Genomic DNA, 20,976 nt, shown 5'->3' on the forward strand with positions numbered 1-20,976 from the left:
CTGGGCCCTTGGCGGCCGGCAGCTGCTGGGACGCCGCCTCGCCTTAACACGTTTCCTCCGACTTTCGGCTTTAGATCTGGCCGGGCGGGCTCCGGCAGCGCCCTCGCCAGTACTAGATCGCTGGATAACGTAGGGTCCTAACTGTTGGCGTTTATCTACTTAAGCCTCCCGCCCGTTTAAGCGGTGATCGGGGCGGCCATCAGGACAATTGACGTGAAAAAGTATCTTGGAAACTGCTGGATTAGCTGTCTGATCATAAAAGACATAATCTGCTTTAAAAGTACTTGAAGATGCTCTTCTGATATAAGCAAAAAGGTGCTTTTGTTTGTTTAAGGTTGGATGTCTTCCCTAGTCAACTGTTAGGTTAAAAGTTAAAATTTTAATTTCATTTTTGTTTCACTGCCACCTTGGCATGTATTGATTCTCCCAGTGCTTTGTCTGACGAAAGAGAACATTTTCAGACGTTTTGAAGGCTAATTTTTACTTTGAAAACCTAAAGTCTGGTTTAATCTACTCTTTGAATACCATCTTGGCATTCTTAAGTGCTCTACGAAGCTTACGTGAAAATATGTTTTTAGTGGTAAACTCCTAAATTTGTCGTAGATAAGGTTTCTAATGCCGCTTTTTCAAACACTGTTTAAAATGTTTCCGTTTTTCAGGATGGGGTGTGTCATGTAAAATGTGTTTTTTACACGTGATAGACTCTTGTGTTATTTGGGAGAGGGGACTGTATTTCTTTCTAGGAAAATCTCATGCCAGAATTACCAGTCATAGTCACTCCAGAAACATTTATTGGTTGTCAGCTATAGGCCAATCTCTGGGAATTCAAAGATGGATAAAAATGTTCGTTAAAGGCTGTGAGATCACAGAAGTAAGTGGCTTGGGAAACTGGTCTTTAAATACGATCTTTGTGAATGGATAGGCCAGCTGTACTGGAAAAAGAGGCTCCTTGGAGTTTGGACTGAAGAACTTACACATACAGAATCAGGGGGCGTCATTAATTTAGCTCTGTCAATTATGTTTGTGTGTGCCATGACTTATGTATTGTAAATGGCTATATTGGGTGGCTTTTTAACTGTTACTCTCCCTAACTTTTACTTTAGAGGTTTATTCTAATATTTTTTAAGTTTCTCCTTTAACCGTATTTCAACCTATTAGGGCTGTACTGTGAAAGTTATGGTTTTAGTTCAGAAAAACTGATTATTTAATCTAAGTTGCTTGTGTTCTCATTTCAGGAATACATGGGATTTTAGCTTTCAGGAAGCAAGATGAAGATGAGGGCTCTTATTAACTTTTTTGAAAAATTTAAACTAGAAATAAAATTTAGGTCTAATATTCAGTTCATTATTCACTTGAAGTTATGGACATTTTCTAGATCCAAGCATAGATTAGCCTCTGTAATAGTTTATCTGTGATCGTAAATCATACCTTTCCTCTTTTGTCTTTTTATTTTATTCTAGTAGTTTAACAAGCAGATCACTGAAGTTTGTTGGAAAAGTTCAACTAATTTACTAAACTCTAAATGATTAACTGGGCATTATGAAATGAAAGCCATTGCTGGAAGTACAAGAACAAAGATTGTGTTGGGTATTGTTCAGACAGGGATTTTGCCCACTCTGAGATATTTTTTAAATAAGCTTTTTGTTCATTTTCAAGTGACTTCCTAAAGTTATGTCATTGTTTAATCAACTTAGATAATCTATAGTAAGACTTATAAGATAAGTTTGCCAATATATGTGTAGTAAACATTTTCTCTCCTAACAGATTTGGGCTTTCCCATCATTACTGCTACCTGATAATAAATCATGGCTGGTCGGTCTTCATGGTCCACCAGATTTCACTGAGGTTGAGGCCCTTCAATCCGAACTCTGGATTCACTGTCTAAACATATGGCTGTTGCTAAAAAATCAGATGTACAGGGTAGCTCTTCCACCTCTGCAAGTTGGAACTTGAATGGGGTCCACCTAGTAAGATTTCATAACTCATCACAGATCTGCTAATGCACCTGGTATTGCTGTCATGCAGGCATGATTGCTAGTTTTTATTTGATCTGGATTGTCAAAGTGTTTGAACAGTATTAAGGGAGGGCTTTGTAATAGAGACAGAATATGACCTTAGGTAGTTCTTAAGACATGTTGGGCCCCTAACAGCCCATTTTCAGTGTGTTGAAACCAGGAAAATTATTTACTTTAGACTTGTTTTTAGAAATTTCCCGTTGGTCTGGTGTCATGGGTTTCCAAGAGAACCTGAAATTTGTTTTCTGTTTTCCGTAGATAGTGAAAGCACTTAATGAGCACTGTGTGTGAAACACATACATTATATCTGATTCTTGGGACAATGCCAGGTTAGCATTTTCCTCATTTCACAGTTGGCATCTGATACCAAGAGAGATGGGGTGGCTTCCCGGGTCCCAGATAGCTAGTAGCAGATTCAGGGTCTCAGCCCTTCCTGTGTTGGTGTCCTCAAAAGAATTTCACTGTGGAAAACTAGAGAACGAATATGGTTTAAGTTCATTTCGTTTTAGGCTAATCTAATGCTCCATTTAGGAGAAAGCACAACAGAGCAGAGAAAGCATAAATTAAAAGTGGAAGGGATTTGAATGAGGAATTGGATAGAATCAGAGTGGTCTTCCCTGAAAGAGTATCATGTTTGTAGAAGGGAGTTAGTTAAGTCTCCCTAAAATCTGCAAGAAAGAGGAAGGTGCCTGCCATTGATAAGAAACCATATGCCTATGGTTTTGTGAAGAAAGAGAGAAGTAGTTTGATAGTATGTATTATGTTAATAACATTTCCTTCTGTTTGATATCTTTCCAGCAAAATAATCAGCTCTTATTTTCCCTTACAGAGTCAACTGTTCATTTTATTTCAAAATTGGAGCATGTCGTCATGGAGACAGATGTTCTCGGTTGCACAATAAACCGACCTTTAGCCAGGTTTGTTTGTTTTTTCTTTTTTTTTCTTTTCTGTTTTCATGTAAATTATCAAAACTTAGTGTACTTTTCAGAGGCCATTAATAATTTGCGTGTATTAAGCAAGTCATTTTTTTCTCTAGTTGTTTTATTTTCCATTTGTGTTCATAAGTGAGTGTATTTTTTTGCTTCAGTGAGAATGAGGCAGTGGAAGATCTGAGAGTGCCCTGCTCTTGTCATTAGAGAATCTTTTAGAAAATAAATTTTTAATGTTTGTATGTTGGCTGTGACTGATGTCCACTGCCCTGCCATCCTCCCCACCCCCTCTAACAGTCATGGTCCAGAGGGGGTGGCCACACAGCCTTGGCTTAGCCTCTTTTCCCGGCACCAATGAGTGCAGAGTGGGCTTTCTGCTCTTCGCTCTCTCCAGACAGTAGAGGTGATGGAGTCACCTTACAAGGAATGCTAGCGTGACTGTCACCAGACCCATCATGCTGTGCAGCTTGGGTTTCTCTAGTACTCCTGAGCGTGTCCCGGTTTTATGTCCGTATTTGAGGAAACAGCAAATTGCACCATGTCATGGAAATGTTAAAAATTAAACTTAACAGTAGGAGACAGGCAGAAATTGTTCATAGCAAGTCTGTTCAGTTAATTGAAAAATGCCTGGTATCTTTGGCTTAGGCCTGCTCTGAGTTTGGTTCAGTCAAACATTGTGATTTTTGATAGTTTTATTTTTTAATTGAAGAAAAGGCAGCGGTTTGCACCCTACAAGGGATCACTAATGGATTAAAGGAAGTAATAGGAGCAGAAAACTTCCAAATTTATGAGAACTTTTTAAATTCGAAAATCTATATTTGAGTCTTTCTAGACTGAGGGCTTTTGAATTCCTTCAGAGGTGCCCTTAAAGTCTGAATGTGCAACCTCTGAACCAGTGGGTAACTACTGTGTGTAGCTTCTGGAAGCTGCTGCACTCTGCCTTTGAGCTCACAACCTTCTGTACATGCTTTCTATAAGAGGCTAAGAAAATCAGCCAGCTGGTATAAGTGAGCTGGAAGAAAGAGGCATTGGTATTTTCTAATTTAAGCCCATAGCAGACCCCACAACATTATGTGTTTTTAGAAGGGGAGAGGACGATGGCTTTCCCCTCCATTATTTCCCATTACCAAGTGGCTAGTATAACAAGAATCTATCTTTTAATAGCTATGGATATGTCTTTCTTTTTGTGAATTTCAGAATATCGGAGAAGGTCCATTAAATTTTCTGTTTATTGTCATAGTTTTTTAAAAAAATTCTTTGATTTCTGAACTAAATCTCCCGAAATAAATCTCCCCAACTAAATGAGTGGCCATAGATAGTACAATAACCAAGCATCTTAAGTGTCCATTATAAAAGTTTTCTTTAAGCTAGCCAGAAGTACTTGCTTTATTTTCTTTCTGAATCATGGATTACCTCAGTTAAAGTTAATTTGAGTGCTGTGGATCAAAACAAGATGGTGATTTTATTTGATGGGGTCAGTAGTATTTAACTTAAGCATCTCGTTTTGATTTTCTGGGTTGGTTGATTGGTTTTAAGTAAACCTAGCCGCCCCTGATTTTAATATCACTGTGTTATCCCTTTCAGTGAAGTTTTCCTTTATTAAACAGCCACTGCCTGAATGAGACCTACAGTGGATTTTGCTGTTGAATAATTGGGCTCAGTTTAGCTTTTCCTCAGAGCTGTCATGCTCCAGGGATGCCAGTTGAAAGCTGAGTAAAGTCAGCTTTGGGAGACCTCCGAGGCCTGAAATAAATTGACTCAGGCAGTCCTCAATGGCTGGAGGAAGAGCTAGGCCCCGAGCAGAGCTGCTTCCTTTAATCCAGGCAGCTACATGTGTGCAGTCCAACTGTTGGGCATTCCTCCCAGGTGGGTTCCCAGCACCAGCCTGTGCCTGGGAGCTCTCCTCATACAACCACTCCCCTGTAAACATAGCCAGAAATGGAAACGGCTGGTTTTGTAAAACCACTTACGAAACTGCTTGATACATATTGTTAAGGCTGAATGTTTATTTTTCTAAATCACACAGTTTATTGATTCACCTTGTAAATCTCTAACGTAATTCAGGGTGGGTTTTTTGTAAGCTTCTTACAGTGCTATGGACGTTAAAATTCATGTAATATATTAGCCTACTAACTTAAACATGGTTTGTTTTTTCAGACAACTTGATTTTAAGAAGAACGGTACAGTGTAAGGTTTCAAGTCTGCCTGATCCAGTTTAAAGCACAAGGGCTAAAAGGATTTTTTTTTCCTTAAAAGAAGGATCCGAAAAGACCAAATGTTTTAAGCTATTGTATTATGTAAACAGAGATCCCACCAAGAAAGTGTAAATAAGTCAGGTATCCATGACAGTTTAGAAACCTGCTTGGTGTGCCTGTTTTGCTGAGAGACCAGAGAACTTGAGTACTGCATACAATTGAGTTATGCATTCAGTTTAGAAAAATAATCTTGTGTGGGGAATATGGTTATAAAATGAATTTTTCGACCTCTTAGTATCTGCTAGCTTGAAGTACAAGAAAATGTTTGTGTTCTGTTACTCATCTGGTATTAAAACACTTTAATGTGGGACTACTCAAAACAACAATTACAATTTCTTCTTGGTTGCTGGCTGACTTGACCCAAGTCACTGCTCAAACTCTGTTTTCATAATATGATGGTTTTGGTATATTCTTCAGAAGATGAGTGTCTGACTTGCGGGAAAGCAAACAAACGTTTAGCCATTTGCAAACAAATTGTCTCTTTGCAATTGTCTAATATATGCACAGCAGCCAGTAGAATTCCCCTTTTTATTTTTTTTTCCCCGCAGACCATCTTGATTCAAAACATCTATCGTAATCCCCAAAACAGTGCACAGACGGCTGACGGCTCACACTGTAAGTCCCACAGTTGGAGAAATTTTTTTAAAACAATGGTGTTAAAGAGCCCACTCTTAATTGAGACAAATCATGTTGGCTTCTGAGCTGCTGACATAGAGCTGTTGCAAACAGGACAAGGTGCTGAAACTCCTTGGCGCACACAGCAAGAACTTGATACTTGGCCACGTTCAGGGGGCTCTTCTCTCCTGGAGAAGGTCACTGGCCGGGCCTCTTTTATTGATTGACATTGGTCTTGAAAGCAGGTTCGTCCATGTGAAATGGGTTTTAAGCATTAGTAGCCGATCATTGGTCTTTACAGTGACTGAACCCCTGGCCTTTATGAAGTTCTTTCTATAAAATTAAAAATCTTAGGAATATTGAGGAATCAATAAGGTAAGTTGCCCAATAAGTGTGGGTTTTTATTTCACCATTATAATTTTTCCTTTAGGAAGTAGAGATTTCATGATATGTAATTATCGTATTTCTCTAATACAGTAATTTTGTATAAGGCCCTTTTCTTTCCCAGTTCACTAAAAGTTTGCTATAACAATCTGAGAACATTTTGGTAGTAGCATGGCAAGGTATTTGCACTCTTACCTGGATTGCAGCTTTGGAGTGGAGAGTTTTTACATTCTTTAAACAGAAATATGATATGAGCAGATCATGAGATCTCCTACATTGCAGTGCTAGGGCATTTCAAGGCAGCCACCAACTAAGAGAAAACGTCTTGCTTCTGAAAAAAATAACTTACTTTTTTTCCAGCACTGAATCTCGCCTGAAGCAATCACCAAAGGCAGCCGGTTAAGTGTTTACATTTATTTTTCCATAATATAAAGTTGTTGCGTTTTGTATTTCAGACCATTGCCCTCTTGAACATTTACCGTAACCCTCAAAACTCTTCCCAGTCTGCTGACGGTTTGCGCTGTAAGTTCATACAAGTTCCTTCCCTGGTTCCCTGGGCTTGCGTGTCAGAGCTCAGTGTCCACTCCATCTGGTCTGCCGTGGTAGTGTCAAGGACCGCGTTTTGCTAGAGGTGGCAAGGAGCTTTTGTCCCACTGACCCCATGGAAGCCTCTGTTGGAGATTTGAACTCCTGCCCACTTATTTAAAAAGGAAGAAATGACTGGAAAGGGTGCCCTTTAAAACAGTTGGGCTGCTGCTGCTCTTTCTTCCTTTACTTTAACCGTCATCCTGGGGGAAGGTACTAGAACTAAATGTCAAGTTACGTTCTTCCCTGCTCAGAGCAACAGTATCTGAACATTTCCCTCACTTCCAGGAACTTTAAAAAACAAATTGTTTTGAAATTATTTTTCAGGTTTTATTTCTTGTTAGCCTTTTTTCTTTAAACTCCATTTTGGAGGTTATGCTTTAATTGCGAGAGCATTGTTTTGGGAATGTTTCCTAAATGAGGGTCTGCAACTTTCACTGACCCAAGTTTTCCTCGCCACCAGCCCTGTGCCAGCTCACCACGCCCATGTTGGTGTGCTCAATTCAGATAGGTCCTTGACAGAAAAGATATCCAGTTTTTATCAACATTCTTTGCATAGATATAATCTCCAACTGCAGGAGTTAGTTTGCTACATTTGGAAAATAAAGGGTACTTGGTGGGGAAATAGACCTACGCTGGGTATTCAGTAGACATTACCGATTTCTTCCTGTACTGGTATATATTAATACATTTAGTTTTGAATATTTATTGAGTGGTAGTTTTTAAAAAGGATATAGATAAGTATCATTGGAAAGTTCAGAAAACTAAAATTTAATTTTTATAACTATTCAGCTATAGAATTGAAATTTAGTCACTTGTGGATAAATGAAATGAATATCTGTGAACATCTGTATTCTTGTTAAAATCAAGGAGTCGGAACCAAAGGGTAGATACTTCTCATTCACCAATTTGTTTTAAAGCAGTAAAAATTAATAGAGGTACAGCCACAAGCCTAAATCAGCACACCCATGCACCAGAGCCCCTCAGTTAATAGGGTGACCTACACTGAGTACATGGCACCAGGGGCCACCACCCACTTGAGCTGGCCCCACATGGGGAGGCCTTGTGGTTATGCGCTCATGCACACAAGGGTGCACATTCTGTGTGGGGTGGGATTTTCTTGTATATTTTTTCTGCTCAGACACTAAATGTTTTTTCATTGCCAATATTGACCTGATAGGAGAGATTTCTTTCTCTGAATCTGGTAGTAGCAGGATTTACTTGGTAACCCTTGGTTAAAATGCCTGATTTTTTTTGTTTTGTTTTGTTTTGGTTTTTTTTGTTTTATTTATTTAAACAAGAAAAGAAAAGAAATAAGATGAGTAGGTGGAGGGAAATGTTTATATATGGATTTATTAAAACAGTTTTTTGTTAATAATTCTGCCCTGGGTGAAAATGAATGAAAAGCAGATCACTGAGTAACAGTAATTAATAACTCTTTGCCCTGATTATTCACTTGGGGACGTGTGTGCTTTGTTACAAAGGAGTGCTGTACTAGCTTTCTTTGTGTCTTTGCTTGCAGCTCACAGTATTCTCATATTGCGTGTGCTACAGACTAAAAGTTTAGCTGTTGCTAAATACTCCAGTTCTGTGGTCCAGACTGTACAAATTAAATGACATTCTAATTCTGCATTTTAGGAAGAAAATCAATTACTTAAAATTATTGGTTCTTTTTATTATACCCTTTATATGTAAAAAAATAAGCTTCATGTGCATGGGTAAAAGTTAAATATGAATCCCAGTTTAAGAATGATATTTTTCTAAGAAAACTGTTTGTTTTCCAAGTTGTATTATTGAGTTGTTTGAGTAGTTTTTTAGTTGATCAGTATTTTAGTGCACTGGTCTCTGCCTTTCAAGTCATTTTGATTAATTCAAAAATTGTAAGCAGAATGAATGCGGTCAGTAGTTTAAAATCACCACCACAGAAACTTTTTTCAAAGCTCCTAAGACTGAGCAGTGTGCATTATTTTTCCTTCTAGTGTTCTTTCTAATGTAGAAAAGGAATTTTAAATGTTAAAATCTGCCCTTTGGAATGGATTTCTCTTGGCTAGCTTTCTGTAGTTTATAACCTGGTTTCTACTCAGGGAAGGACGTACATTCCTGATAGCTTTTGAATTGGTACGTCCTGTGATAGCACTGGCAGGCTGTCAGAGGTAGCAGTCATTCCCTGATACATTGAAAAAGTTTTGAGCTTTAACAGAAACTGGATTCCTGGAAATTCAGAAATAACTAAGAGCCCCAGGTAGGTTAGAAAGTGAGCTTAAATCATTCTTGGAATGAGAAGTAAGAAGATACTTCTTATCTTGAAAGACAAAAAGGGTTTTGAGCAGCTCAAAGGCAGCCCAGTCTGGATGCCCTGGCAGGATGCAGCTCATCTCATCCAGGAATGTGGCCCAAGGAAGGTGACCAGTGAAGACTCAGCCAGCCCAGCCTTGAGGCCAGTCAGACCTTTGCAGTCTTCCTGATCTAGCTGTTTGGAACATGAGTTTTATACACCAGCTTTGTGATTTCTCAGTTTAGGTTGAGAGAACTCTAAGATTTGAACAGTAGAATATGGTAGAGTGATAACGGGGATAGAATGTAAATTTGCAAAGTTTAACCAGGAATAGATATGATTTCACTTAGTGCATGCGGGTTATGAAGCAGAATGAACTTGATGAAAGCAGCTTTGGTATATAAAATGAGTGCTTTCTTCAGCTAAACACTGTCACTTTCCCTTTTGGGGGGGGCATCCAAAACACTGTAATTGTACCTGGTAATTATCCTGCCGAGTCTCTGTGATCGTTTGGGTTTTAATCGCATCAGAGAGAATTTCATAGCACTCTGTGGCCAGCAGTCTGCAAAAGAAACTAGTTAGCAACATAAGCTCTCAATCACTTACCCTGATTTCTGCTTTCATTTTAACCAAATAAAAGGGGTAAAAATCAGTGTGCTTACTTGGCCTCTATTGTAAATCTTAAAAGGAAGAGAATTAAACATTTTTTAAATTGTGAGTCATCTTTTTCCTCACACTTTCTGAAAATGTGGCCCTGTTGATGCTGATTAAAACTGACTGTTATTTAATATTTCAGTAGCCAGAATTGACACTGTCGTAGGGGTAGTTAAAAAACCTCACCACACTTGAGACCATTGATGAGCAGCCGCATGACGCAGCCTCCTCAGTGCCCTGTAGAGGGCGGCTCTGTCGTGTCTTTCTCTAGATAATCTCGTGTGAGTTACTGTAGCAGTTTGAGTTTTAAACACGAAAGTTCTCTTACTGTGCTCTAACCAGCAAGATTTCTCTTGTTTCCAGGTGCTGTGAGCGATGTTGAAATGCAGGAACACTATGATGAATTTTTTGAGGTAAGATCATTGACTCTAATTGATAGACCTGTTTTATCTTCTGTATCTGTTTGGAAGGAATTAAAATTTCACTAATACACGTGCTTGTACATGACTTATGTTTAATTACACTTTTACCTTTAATGTGTAACAGTCCTTAAGTCACTGTGTTCTCCCTTCAGGAGGTTTTTACGGAAATGGAGGAGAAGTATGGGGAGGTTGAGGAGATGAACGTCTGTGACAACCTGGGAGATCACCTGGTGGGGAACGTGTATGTCAAGGTAGGAGTGAAGCGGCAGGTGGGGGCTTTGCGTGCTTGCTGCCTGAGGCTGAGGGGTGAGGAGTAGCAGCCCTTGGGCTGTTAGTCTAGCAGTCCTGAGCGCTCAGTGGTGTCTTCAGAATTGAGACGCGTTAACCCAACGCTTCACCTGCTGAGTCTCGTGTGGGTGGCCGGCCTGTGCCCCTAGACAGCAGTATATTGTGGACATCGTTATTTTAGTGAAGAACACTTAGGAGCTATTGGTTAGAGGCTGTTTAGACTAGGGAGAAGTTTGTTTGGTTTCTTTTTCCTTTTTAAAAAAAGGAAAATTTTCATTGCCTACACAGTCATTACATTTGCTCTTTTAACCAATTGAATTTGAAAAAGACAACATTTGGCATGATCTTGGACTATTCCTAAATTAATCTGATAGAAAATAATTGCCTGGCTTTTAAATTGACTACAGCAGCCTTCCACCTTGATTATTTTACTGAAGTGATTACATGATGTATATTTGGGTCAATAATTACAAACGTGTTATTGAAGTGTGGGTGGCAAGCATTTGTGTTTTGTCTTTTCAGTTTCGCCGAGAGGAAGATGCGGAAAAGGCGGTGATCGACTTGAATAACCGCTGGTTTAACGGACAGCCGATCCACGCTGAGCTCTCGCCCGTGACTGACTTCAGAGAAGCCTGCTGCCGCCAGTATGAGATGGGGTGAGTGTGGGGTAGACCTGTGTGCAGCTGCCTACACGGGACCGAGCACAGTACAGTGTGGTGCGCACTCTGGGTACTAAGCGCCTGCTTCTGCCCACAGAGAGTGCACCCGAGGAGGCTTCTGTAACTTCATGCATTTGAAGCCCATTTCCAGAGAGCTGCGGCGGGAGCTGTACGGGCGCCGTCGGAAGAAGTGAGTACTCTGTGTGCCTGTAGTGCAGCTTGATGCCCTGGCCCCCAAAGGACAAAAGCCTGGCCTGGGTGGTACTTGTGTTCTGTAAAAGACACTGCTTAGAATGTAGTATATATTTTAAAATGTAAAATATGTTCTTTGGAGAAGAATATTTACCTGCACACCGCTAACTTCATCATCCTGCTTCTCAAGCAGGTCAGACCTTAGTAGCTAAGCAAGGAAGCAGTTAAGTGCGGCCGCTGCAGCCGGCTTCCTGGAGTGATCGGGAATGCCCTAGTTTCTTCAAGTTAGATGTATAGAAACATCCTTCAGATACTGCATATGCTCAGTGGGGTTTCTTTGGTTTTGTCTGTTGGTTTGGGGGTGTTTGTTTCATTTTATGTAGGGGAGATCAGTGGCACCCTCTCTTCAGACCACTGGCAGAATTGGGCACAGTGATCATATCTGTCTGGTCCTGCATTTGATTGCCTGACAGTCATGTCACAGAGCAGAAAAAATCAAGATGTCAGAAATTATAATGAGGCATGTTTCCTAGTTAGACTGAATTCTGATTCTAGAGGGGTTCTCTCTCCTGTTAAACATGTACAGGACTAGGAAATACATTATTGGTGTTTTATTGTCAACAAAAAAAGAAGCATAGACGGAGGAGGAGAGAAATAACCCTGCCCTCCCCACCCCAGAAACGGTGCCTGATGAGAGGCCCTGGCTGGAGAGGCAGGTGAGCATTGAGGGTTGTTCATGTCAAGTTCATTTTTTTTATTATGAGTCCCATGATCATTGAGTTGGTTGTAGAAGAAGATGGGAGATAAACTCTTCAGTTCTAAGTTGCACCTTTTCCCCCTGAAACTTGAACAGCTGAAATCAAGGTGCATCTCAGAGTCACAGCTTGCCATTTAACTGGCAGCGTTGCTTTTCTTTATGCCATCAATTCTGTGAGATGCAGTATTTAAAAGTGTTAATAATTGTGGTTTTCTGTGTCATGTTTTGATTTTGATGTAACAGTTCTGTTTCTTTTCCTTGGTTGCAGGCATAGATCAAGGTCCCGGTCCCGGGAGCGGCGCTCTCGGTCTAGAGACCGTGGTCGTGGTGGTGGCGGCGGCGGCGGCGGCGGCGGCGGCGGCGGCGGCGGCGGCGGCGGCGGCGGCGGCGGCGGCGGCGGCGGCGGCGGCGGCGGCGGCGGCGGCGGCGGCGGCGGCGGCGGCGGCGGCGGCGGCGGCGGCGGCGGCGGCGGCGGCGGCGGCGGCGGCGGCGGCGGCGGCGGCGGCGGCGGCGGCGGCGGCGGCGGCGGCGGCGGCGGCGGCGGCGGCGGCGGCGGCGGCGGCGGCGGCGGCGGCGGTGGTGGCGGTGGGGGACGGGAGCGTGACAGGAGGAGGTCGAGAGATCGTGAAAGATCTGGGCGATTCTGAGCCATGCTATTTTTACCGTATGTCTGCTAGAAAGTGTTGTAGTTGATTGACCAAACCAGTTCATAATGGGAATTTTTTTAAAAAACAAAAAAAAAAAAACACAAAGATGGGTTTCTGAATAAAATTTGTAGTGATACAGTATTCTTGGTGTAACTTATTTCTTGTGAAAAGTATTTGAAATTTCCTTTATAAACCTGTTAGTCGTCAGTCCTCGAGGTAAAGATTAATAAGCTGTATTTTTAAACTTAAGGTATAAAATGAAACACATACCAGGTGAGGGAAAATTCATATGGGAAAAAGTCATATCTATTAGTTTGTTTTCTACATATTAACAGGTAATTCAGAATTTCTCCTTGAGGCTGGCATAGAAGTTTTCTACTGAGGTCCTTACTGTCCTTACTGGTGAATAAAGAAATGCTTAGATATAACTCCCTTTAATACACATCCTCTCCGTAGACTGTGTACTGATGTTCATAGGAAGCTAATCTGATGATAAGATGCACTCAGTTGACCAGTGCGTCTTTTTCTTATCCACGAGTTTTCTAGTTTTGCTCCCAGAACTGCCATGCATTCCTGGAACGGGAGTTGTGTGGAAAACATGCACATGCTTGATGCAGGACAAGAGCCAGCCGCACGTTCTCCTATCTCCTCAAAACTGACCGCTATGTTACTCAATTGCTAACACTGTCAGTAGACATAAATGCATGCAGACCTGCCTTTCTCAAAATCTTTCTGTCTGTGTTGCTTCCCCTAAGCTGCGGTGTGCAGCTCAGGGTGATCTGCGTGCTGCAGTGTGACTCATGGCGGCCTGCTGTGGACTTGTTCAGTGCTTGCACTACATCTTGGTGCTGGAGCAGGCGTTCCGTACCTGCAACTGGTGTAAAAGGCATACCAAAACAATTCCAAGTGACTGTCAAGAGTCAGTACTCGGTACTCATGTATTTTATCCTGACACATCTCAGACTCTGGGCGAGAACTGTACCTGGGTTTCTGATGTCCTTCTCTAGTGTGCATGTGCTTCCTCCTGATTGCTTGGAGTGGGAGCTCAGTGAGTAAAAGCTCCCACTCTTGGTGTAGGAGAAGGTCTTCTTTGCCATAACTACACACTTAACGAATATTTGAAATGAAATATTTGATCATTGCACTTCATGAAAGTCAGTTTTTCTGTGATGAAATTCTACAATGTGATTCTGTTAATTGAACATTGGTTTGGTTCAGATTTGGTCTCTTGAAATTGTTCTGTATTTTCTATAATGGGCATATAATTTTGCATGAATTAGTGGCAGTTCTCTGTGATAATAGGTAGTTTAAATCTTCGTACTCTCCATATCCCAAAAAGAGTCAGTACAAACATTTCATTTTTTCTACCTTAAGTTTGGTTACGGTTATGGGACTTATTGAGTCATTTCCATGGGAAAGTAGCCAAAATTGTGCTTTGTATTTCTTAACTTTGATTAGAATCAGCTTTTCCTCTGAAGCCTTACTTAAAAATGCCCTAAAACATGTCTTCAAACATTATCCTTGAAGTAAGATGAGCTTACAGAGTGAAACAGGAATCCTACCTACCACCCACCTCCCCGTGCGCCCCACCACAGGGCAGGTCTGGAATAAGAGCAGATTGAGGCGGGTTTGTCCCAGACGTCCCCACGCCATGCTCCTGCTGTTCTTTGGTGTGCTTGGATCGCAGTTGATGAAGAGTAACCCCAGGAAATAAGCCCATGTCTCCTAAAGTCATCACCTTTACGTAGGTCCTAGGTCCAAGCAGATTTGTGTAAAAAGGAAGAAAACACGCCACTTTTGATTCGTAATGAATTCAGGTCCAGATATCACTGTAAACTGTTTCTTGTCCTGAATATTAGATGATGTGTGCAGACTGGAAGCAAATGGAGAGCAGCTACTGAAGGAGCTCTAAATGCAGCATTGGCACATCTAATTCACGGTTGTGTTGAATTAGCGCAACTCTCTTCCTCTGCCATGCTTTTTGCTTGCTGTTTATGGTCGTAGGCATAATGAGTTCACTGTATGCATGTGTGTGTCGTAGTTTCGTAAGGATCATTTTAAGTATTTCTAAAACACTGATTAATAGGGTCACCATTGCCCTGCTAATTAGATAAAATTCACTTGCTCTGAGTTGAGAAGTGGCTGGTGGTGTGGCCGTCACAGTGCCTACACTCAGTGGCTGGCGATCGCTTCCTTACTTCTGAGTTCAGGTTGCTTCATTACCAAAAAGTAAAACAAATGATTTCTAAAATACAAAAAGTCTCAATTCAAAGCACAACAAAGAATTAGTATTACAAAGTCCTGTTCTAGTAAAAAGCGGGGCTTTAGGTCTTGGCACGCTGGACTGTCACGCGGGACTTCATGCAGCCGGCCCCAGTGGAGCTTCTCTGTTGAATCCAGTCATTTCCAGGCCGTGGATTTCACCATTTCCAAAGAAACATGATCAACATAGGAATTTCAATATTTAATTAGCTAAGTGGGACTTTTTAACTTGCTCTCATCAATCAAATTTCACCGTCTTATGAAAGAAAGGACATTTTAATTTTTTATCCTGGAAATATGAAAGCACACATAAAAATAGAGAATTTGTAATAAGCCCCAGATCCTTGATCTTGTCTGCTTAAGTTTGACTCCTGAGACACGGGACTTTTGTGTGCTGCTCTTGGGGGAAAGGACAGTCCTGAGTCAGTTTAAACTGCTCTTTGAACAGTTCCCTGCAGCGCCTTGTTTTCCTCACTTCCGTTGGCCTGCACCGTCAGGCACTACGTGTTTTGTACATGTCAGAAGTGATGAGCAAGATGCAATAGATGCCATTCCTGCTGGCCTTGCAGGGCAACCCCCCGTCCCCGGCTCCGAGGGTTTGGCCACCGTGGGCTTGGCCTGCACCGTCAGGCACTACGTGTTTTGTACATGTCAGAGGTGATGAGCAAGATGCAATAGATGCCATTCCTGCTGGCCTTGCAGGGCAACCCCCCGTCCCCCCGAGAAGTGGGTGCTCACACACAAGAGAATGTCCTCAGTGAGACCTGCTGCCTCCGGAGCTCGCAGGTGAACACACAGCTTGGGGAGAGGTCTGCCTGCCGAGGGGCAGGGGGATTTGAATCTCAAAAGGCTTTGCAAGTAGCCAAACTGGAACTGGGCTGTGGGCGCCTGGAAGTTGAAATACCTCCTCTGAAAATCCAAACATGGGCAAGGGGAGTCATAGCTGACAGGACAAAGCAGGAGGGAAAAGGACCTCTTTGGGTCAGGCTCTTGTCCCAGTTACTCTGCATAACCTTTGAGAAATAGGAGAGTCTCATGGCCACTTAGGGCTGAGTTCAGAGGGGTGCCAGAGGAAGGGGCCCTGCGTCACTTGGCAAGCGGCACCTTCCACAGGATGTCGAAGACACAGAATGCCAGAAAGAACACCCATGAAGTTGGGAGAGAGCCTGCGGGACTCGGGGGCCTGGAATCCATCTGAGGCATGGGAAGGGCTTCAACAGGAGGGTGCTGTGTTCCAGCTTAGATGACAGAGGAGTGGGAGGAGGGTGGGAGAGCAGCATGGCGGGTCTGCTCTGCCCAGGTGAGGGCTGAGGGCAGCTGGACTGGGGTAGATGTCTCCCTTTTGTGTGTTCTGCTGGGGCGCACTGATGGCTTACTATGGCTTTCATCTGCATGTCCCTGATGACCAGTGAGCTTGAGAACCTTATGCTATTGGCCATTTGAGTATCTCTTTGTGAAGCACCTAGTCAAGTCTTTTGCCCATTTTTAAACATTGAGTAGTTGGCCTTTTTTTTCTTTATTTCTTGTAGTCCTTTATAATGCCTAGAGATGAGGCCTTCGCTGTCATGTGCTGCGGGCGCTCTCCCAGTCTGGCTTGCCCCTCCCTCTCTTAATGGTGTCTTTTGAAGAACACACATCCTTAGACTTACTGTAGTTCAATTTATCAGTCTTTTTGGACAGTGCTTTTGCATCCTGTGTCAGATGTTTTTTGCCTCCCCAGGTTCCTGCTGACACTCCGTGTCTTTGCTTTACCTTTCATGTTTAAGCCTGTGATTTATCTCCCATTGTGTTTTGTGTATGGTGTGAGATTAATTTTTTTTCTACATGGATATCCAGTTGCCCCAGCAGCATTTATTATAAAAACAGCGACCGATTTTCCCCACTGAATTGCGGGGGTACCTTTGCGGTAAACCAAGTGACCGTATGTGGATGGATCCGGTTCTCTTCTGTCCCAGTGGTCTTTTGTATAGCCCTGTGCCTGAGATGTGTGTATTTTGAGTGAATGAGAGCCAGTAGGATTTGCTGGTGGGGGGACGTGGGATGAGAGAGGGTTCGAGGATGTCTCCAAGGGCTTTAACCTTGGTACATTTCTTTGCCCTTATCAACTCTGTTACTGATAAAGCTAATCAGAGAACATGAATTTAGGTTTTAAGGCCTGAAGAACTACAATACCACCATCATCTATGGTTTGTCCTTGAGGCAGCCCACCTGAAGGACACGGGCCTGCCACACAAGTGACCTTGGTCACCAGGACGGCCACCTTAAGCCAGGCTTGGGAAGGGCCAAAGGGAATGTCCAAAAGTCTTGCATCTGCAGTCCGGAAGTCTGCACGACCCACATCAAAGCCTTGTCATCGCACAGCCAGACAGTTCACATCTCCCCTCCAGGAGGGTTGTGGAGGGGAGGCCAGCAGCAGTGCTTTTGTGGGGGTTCTGTCCTCATGGAAACAACGTCCCCCATACCCCTCAGCCTTCTCTCAGCTGCTGGGCTTACATTGGTGGCTGCCTGAGCGGGCAGGGAGAAGGGAGCCAGCTTCTGCCCAGGCCGTCCTCCCTCAGCCCTAAGGCCACTCCCCCAATGCCCACCACCACTGCTCTGTGTTCTCCTGGCTGCACGGATGGTGGGTTGCTTCTGTCCCAAGAAGGTTTTGAGCAGGTGGGAACCGTGCAGTCATTAGGGACCAGGCTGCAGCTCCACTGCCTCCTTCTCACGTGATGCTGGGGCCTGTCATCCAGCCAGGACCCCCAGCAGCTCGGCATGAGAGCGGCTGAGAGCAGTGTGCCATCTAGAACTGCCTAGGCTTGAGAATGAGGGCTCGCCTTCCCGTGTCAAATTCCCAAGGGAAAACATGGTCCAAGGCCGAAATCACTTCCCCTCCTTAGTGTTCAAAGAAATTGAAGTTCAAGGTCTTTTCTTTCCACCATATCTTATGTAATGGAACCTTCTCAACCAAACAGTCCTGAGACCAACCAGGTGGCCGTCTCCCCTTGCCCTTGTTCCAGGGGCAGCGGGATGGGCCTGAAAACACAGAGCCATAGGCAGGATCTGGCGTTTGGGGCTGTTGAAGCAGCGAGCAAGGCTAACCACCCGAAGTCACCGTGGCCCCAGGGCTGGCGTCCACCCTGATGGGTGGTTCATGCAACATGATACAGATGGCTCTAAGAGAGGGGTCATATCCCTTCTTCCCCTGGGAACTCACCCCCAAAACAGGGGACCCTCATCTCAGGACAGACTGCAGCCTTGTGCTCAGAAGATGCCAGCATGTCTGGGTGTATTTGGCCATTTAGGCCATTTACAGCTGGAGCATCCTTGGAGAGGACATTCAGACTATATGCAGCAAAACTTTAGACTGTGAAAATGCCCACCTCCTCACCTCCAGCTATCTATCAGCTCCAAGCTCTGACCAACTGAGCTAACCAGCCAGCCCCCCCCTTTTTAATTATAAGTTAAATCATATGAAATTGCAATTTCTCTAGGTCTAAAAAGATCAAATAGCAATTTCATGTGGCTCAAACTAACATATCCCAAGATTGGGCTGGTTGTTGTTGCAGGTGGGGCACAAAGTCCAGGGGACAGAAGCAGACTTGGGAGCCAGGCTGCCTGGGTCTGAATCCCAGCTCTGTGTAGCCACTCCACCCCTCTGTGCCTCGTTTTCCTCTCGTGTCAAGGGATGACCAGGTAGTAGCTGCCTCCCACGGCTATCGGGAAGCCTCCACTAGTTAGAATAGGTCCAGTTCTGAGAAGAGCTCCTGGCGTGTGCGTGGAAAGGGCTCAGTGTCTGGTCATTAGCAGTGACAGTGTGAGTGGCTGAAGTTGGGAGGTGGCTGGTGGGGAGGACGAGCAGATGAATGAGCAGGGGCCCCAATGGGCTAGTTTTACAAAGTGAAGAATCGAGAGAGTGAGTGGCCAGTGATGGAATGCAAACTTCTCAGAAAGTGGCTCAGCATTGCTGGAAAAAATAGGGCAGACCCGAATGAACAGACAGATGTCTGACGCTCATAGACTGGAGGCCTACTCCCCCAACCAAAAAGAATAAAATGCTTAGGAATAAATTTAACCAATGGAGCAAAAGAATTGTACACTGGAAAGTCACAAAACATTTTTGAAAGAAATTAAAGATAACCCAAATGGATGGGAAAACATCCTGTGCTCACAGATCAGAAGACTTAATGTTGTGGTGGTGGCAATACTCCCTAAAGCCATCTGCAGGTGTAATGCGGTCCCTATCACAATCCCAGGGGTCTTGCTGCAGAAATGGAAACACTGATCCTAAAGTTCATGTGGAATTGCAAGGGGCCCCTATAACCAAGACAGTCTTGAAAAAGAAGAACAAAGCTGGAGGGTTTGCACTTCTGATCTCAAAACTCACTACACAGCTTCTGTTGTCAAGACAGTGTGGTGCTGTGTGGTGAATTCCAAGTTCAGCTTGCCTCAGCATCCGTGCTGACTGTAAGGTGGACTCTCTTGCTCCAGAAACAGGGCTCAATCAGTCACCTGGATGCAGTTTCCAGCTCTCCTCCCCTCCCAGTTCCTCAGGGTGGTCCATACAGACACCTGCTTCACACCACCGCCTTCTGGTAACCCCCTCCCCATGGGGTGTCTGGATGCTTGGCTCACCCCCTCACCCCACAGCCCACATGGACATGCAGATCCATGCCACAGTGACCCCTCCCAGGCACGGTGTGACCCCATGGCCCCATACCTGCCTGCTCTAAGCCCACCATTAGGGCTCTCTCAGAGAAACCTGCTCAGGTGATGCCCCGACCCCAATAGAGGCTTCGGCCCAGGAGTGTGTCTGCCTCTCTCTCTCACTCCCGCCTCCTGCTGGCCCTGTGACGCTGCTGCCCTCGTCCCTCTGGGATATGTGAGTAGTAAACTACTCCTGTCAGTCCTGTGTCTGGCTGAGCTGCCTCCTCTGTGTCTCACTGACCACATGCCCAAACGTAACTCTCCTCCCGGTCAGGGCTCTCTAGGGAGTGACCATCTCAGTAGGAATAAACTGGGTGCAGGTCAGACAAGAGCCACAGGGTATAAACCTCCTCCTGTGAGAGGGAAGTGTCCCCCTGCAGTGGGTCCTAACACAACACCTCCCTTGTTCATGGAAGAGGGTGGCCCCTGACTGCTCTCCTTTTTGGCCCCCCTTGTCACCACGGATCATGACCCTAACCCCTCAGCAACTCAATCTGTTCCCTCAGAATGATCTTGGTGCTCCTTATTCATACCCAAAACCATATCATTGTTATAACAACAGCCCCTTAAAGTTTCACTGACAAGCATTCTACTCTCCGCCTCTTCAGATTTGGCAGTGCCTTATTCTAGAACTCCCCATCAGCAATTCTTTCTGACACTTCCAGTGCAAGGAACCTGCCAGTTTTCCACTGTCTCTCCCCACTCCTATGTTACCAGGCAATTGCTCCCCAGTGCCCACAGAAGCCAGTACTATGCACTGGTTTTTGAGAAAATAAAAAGGCTTTATTTCAAGGTTGACCGGCATGGAGACAGGAAGCAAGGCTATCTGTCTCTCTGGTCCAGGTGCTGTGCAGGTTTTAAGGGGGAATGGGCAAGATGGATTGGCTGGCTAGCTCCAAGTCAGGCCGTCTACGGAGATGAAACCTCTCGAGGCTGGATCTTCCTTGCCGAAGGACCTCTTGCTTCCAAAAGAGCTCCAGTGTTTCAACTTCCAGCTATTGAATTCTGCAGATGGAAGATTTCTGGTTCCTGTGGTGCACAAGGTCATCTGAAGGCAAGGTCCTTCTCTGTGCATGTTCAGCTTACATCCTGCAAGACAACTGGTGAAACAACTGGGGAGGAGGGAATAAGCCAGTTTCAGCTAGTTTTAGGCAGTTTCACCTTCCCTCTCCCTGCCCAGCTGCGATCTCGTGGCTCCCGGCTACAATCACTGCCTCGTGTACAAGCTCAGCTCGGCCTCCACTCCCAAGCCCCCGCTCCATCCACCACCCTCAGACACAACCTCAGCCTGCACTGTGTTTGCCCACGTGTGCGTGTGCACACCTGCATCTGTTCATACCTCTGTTCT

At 44.1% G+C, this 20,976-nt stretch overlaps 2 protein-coding genes across 2 annotated transcripts in view; both read left to right on the top strand.

Moving 5' to 3' along the window:
* LOC103581374 overlaps positions 1-6,692 on the top strand; it is a 30,555-nt gene extending 23,863 nt beyond the window's left edge. The window contains exons 7-9 of the mRNA XM_008563226.1: positions 2,845-2,932; positions 5,748-5,814; positions 6,654-6,692. Of these exons, the coding sequence (XP_008561448.1) occupies positions 2,845-2,932; positions 5,748-5,814; positions 6,654-6,682 (184 nt within the window). The 3' untranslated portion in view covers positions 6,683-6,692. The remainder of the gene's footprint in view (positions 1-2,844; positions 2,933-5,747; positions 5,815-6,653) is intronic.
* Positions 6,693-10,076: 3,384 nt separating this feature from the next.
* Positions 10,077-12,818, top strand: LOC103581265 (splicing factor U2AF 35 kDa subunit). Its single transcript, XM_008563149.1, has 6 exons — positions 10,077-10,125; positions 10,287-10,385; positions 10,945-11,078; positions 11,179-11,271; positions 12,299-12,362; positions 12,579-12,818. Exons 1-6 carry the CDS (start codon positions 10,096-10,098, stop codon positions 12,675-12,677), a joined length of 519 nt encoding a protein of 172 aa, XP_008561371.1. The 5' UTR covers positions 10,077-10,095; the 3' UTR covers positions 12,678-12,818.
* Positions 12,819-20,976: the final 8,158 nt, after the last annotated feature.

The sequence above is a fragment of the Galeopterus variegatus genome, unplaced genomic scaffold (assembly GCF_000696425.1).
Source record: "Galeopterus variegatus unplaced genomic scaffold, G_variegatus-3.0.2 Scaffold171, whole genome shotgun sequence".
Taxonomy (NCBI): Eukaryota; Metazoa; Chordata; class Mammalia; order Dermoptera; family Cynocephalidae; genus Galeopterus; species Galeopterus variegatus.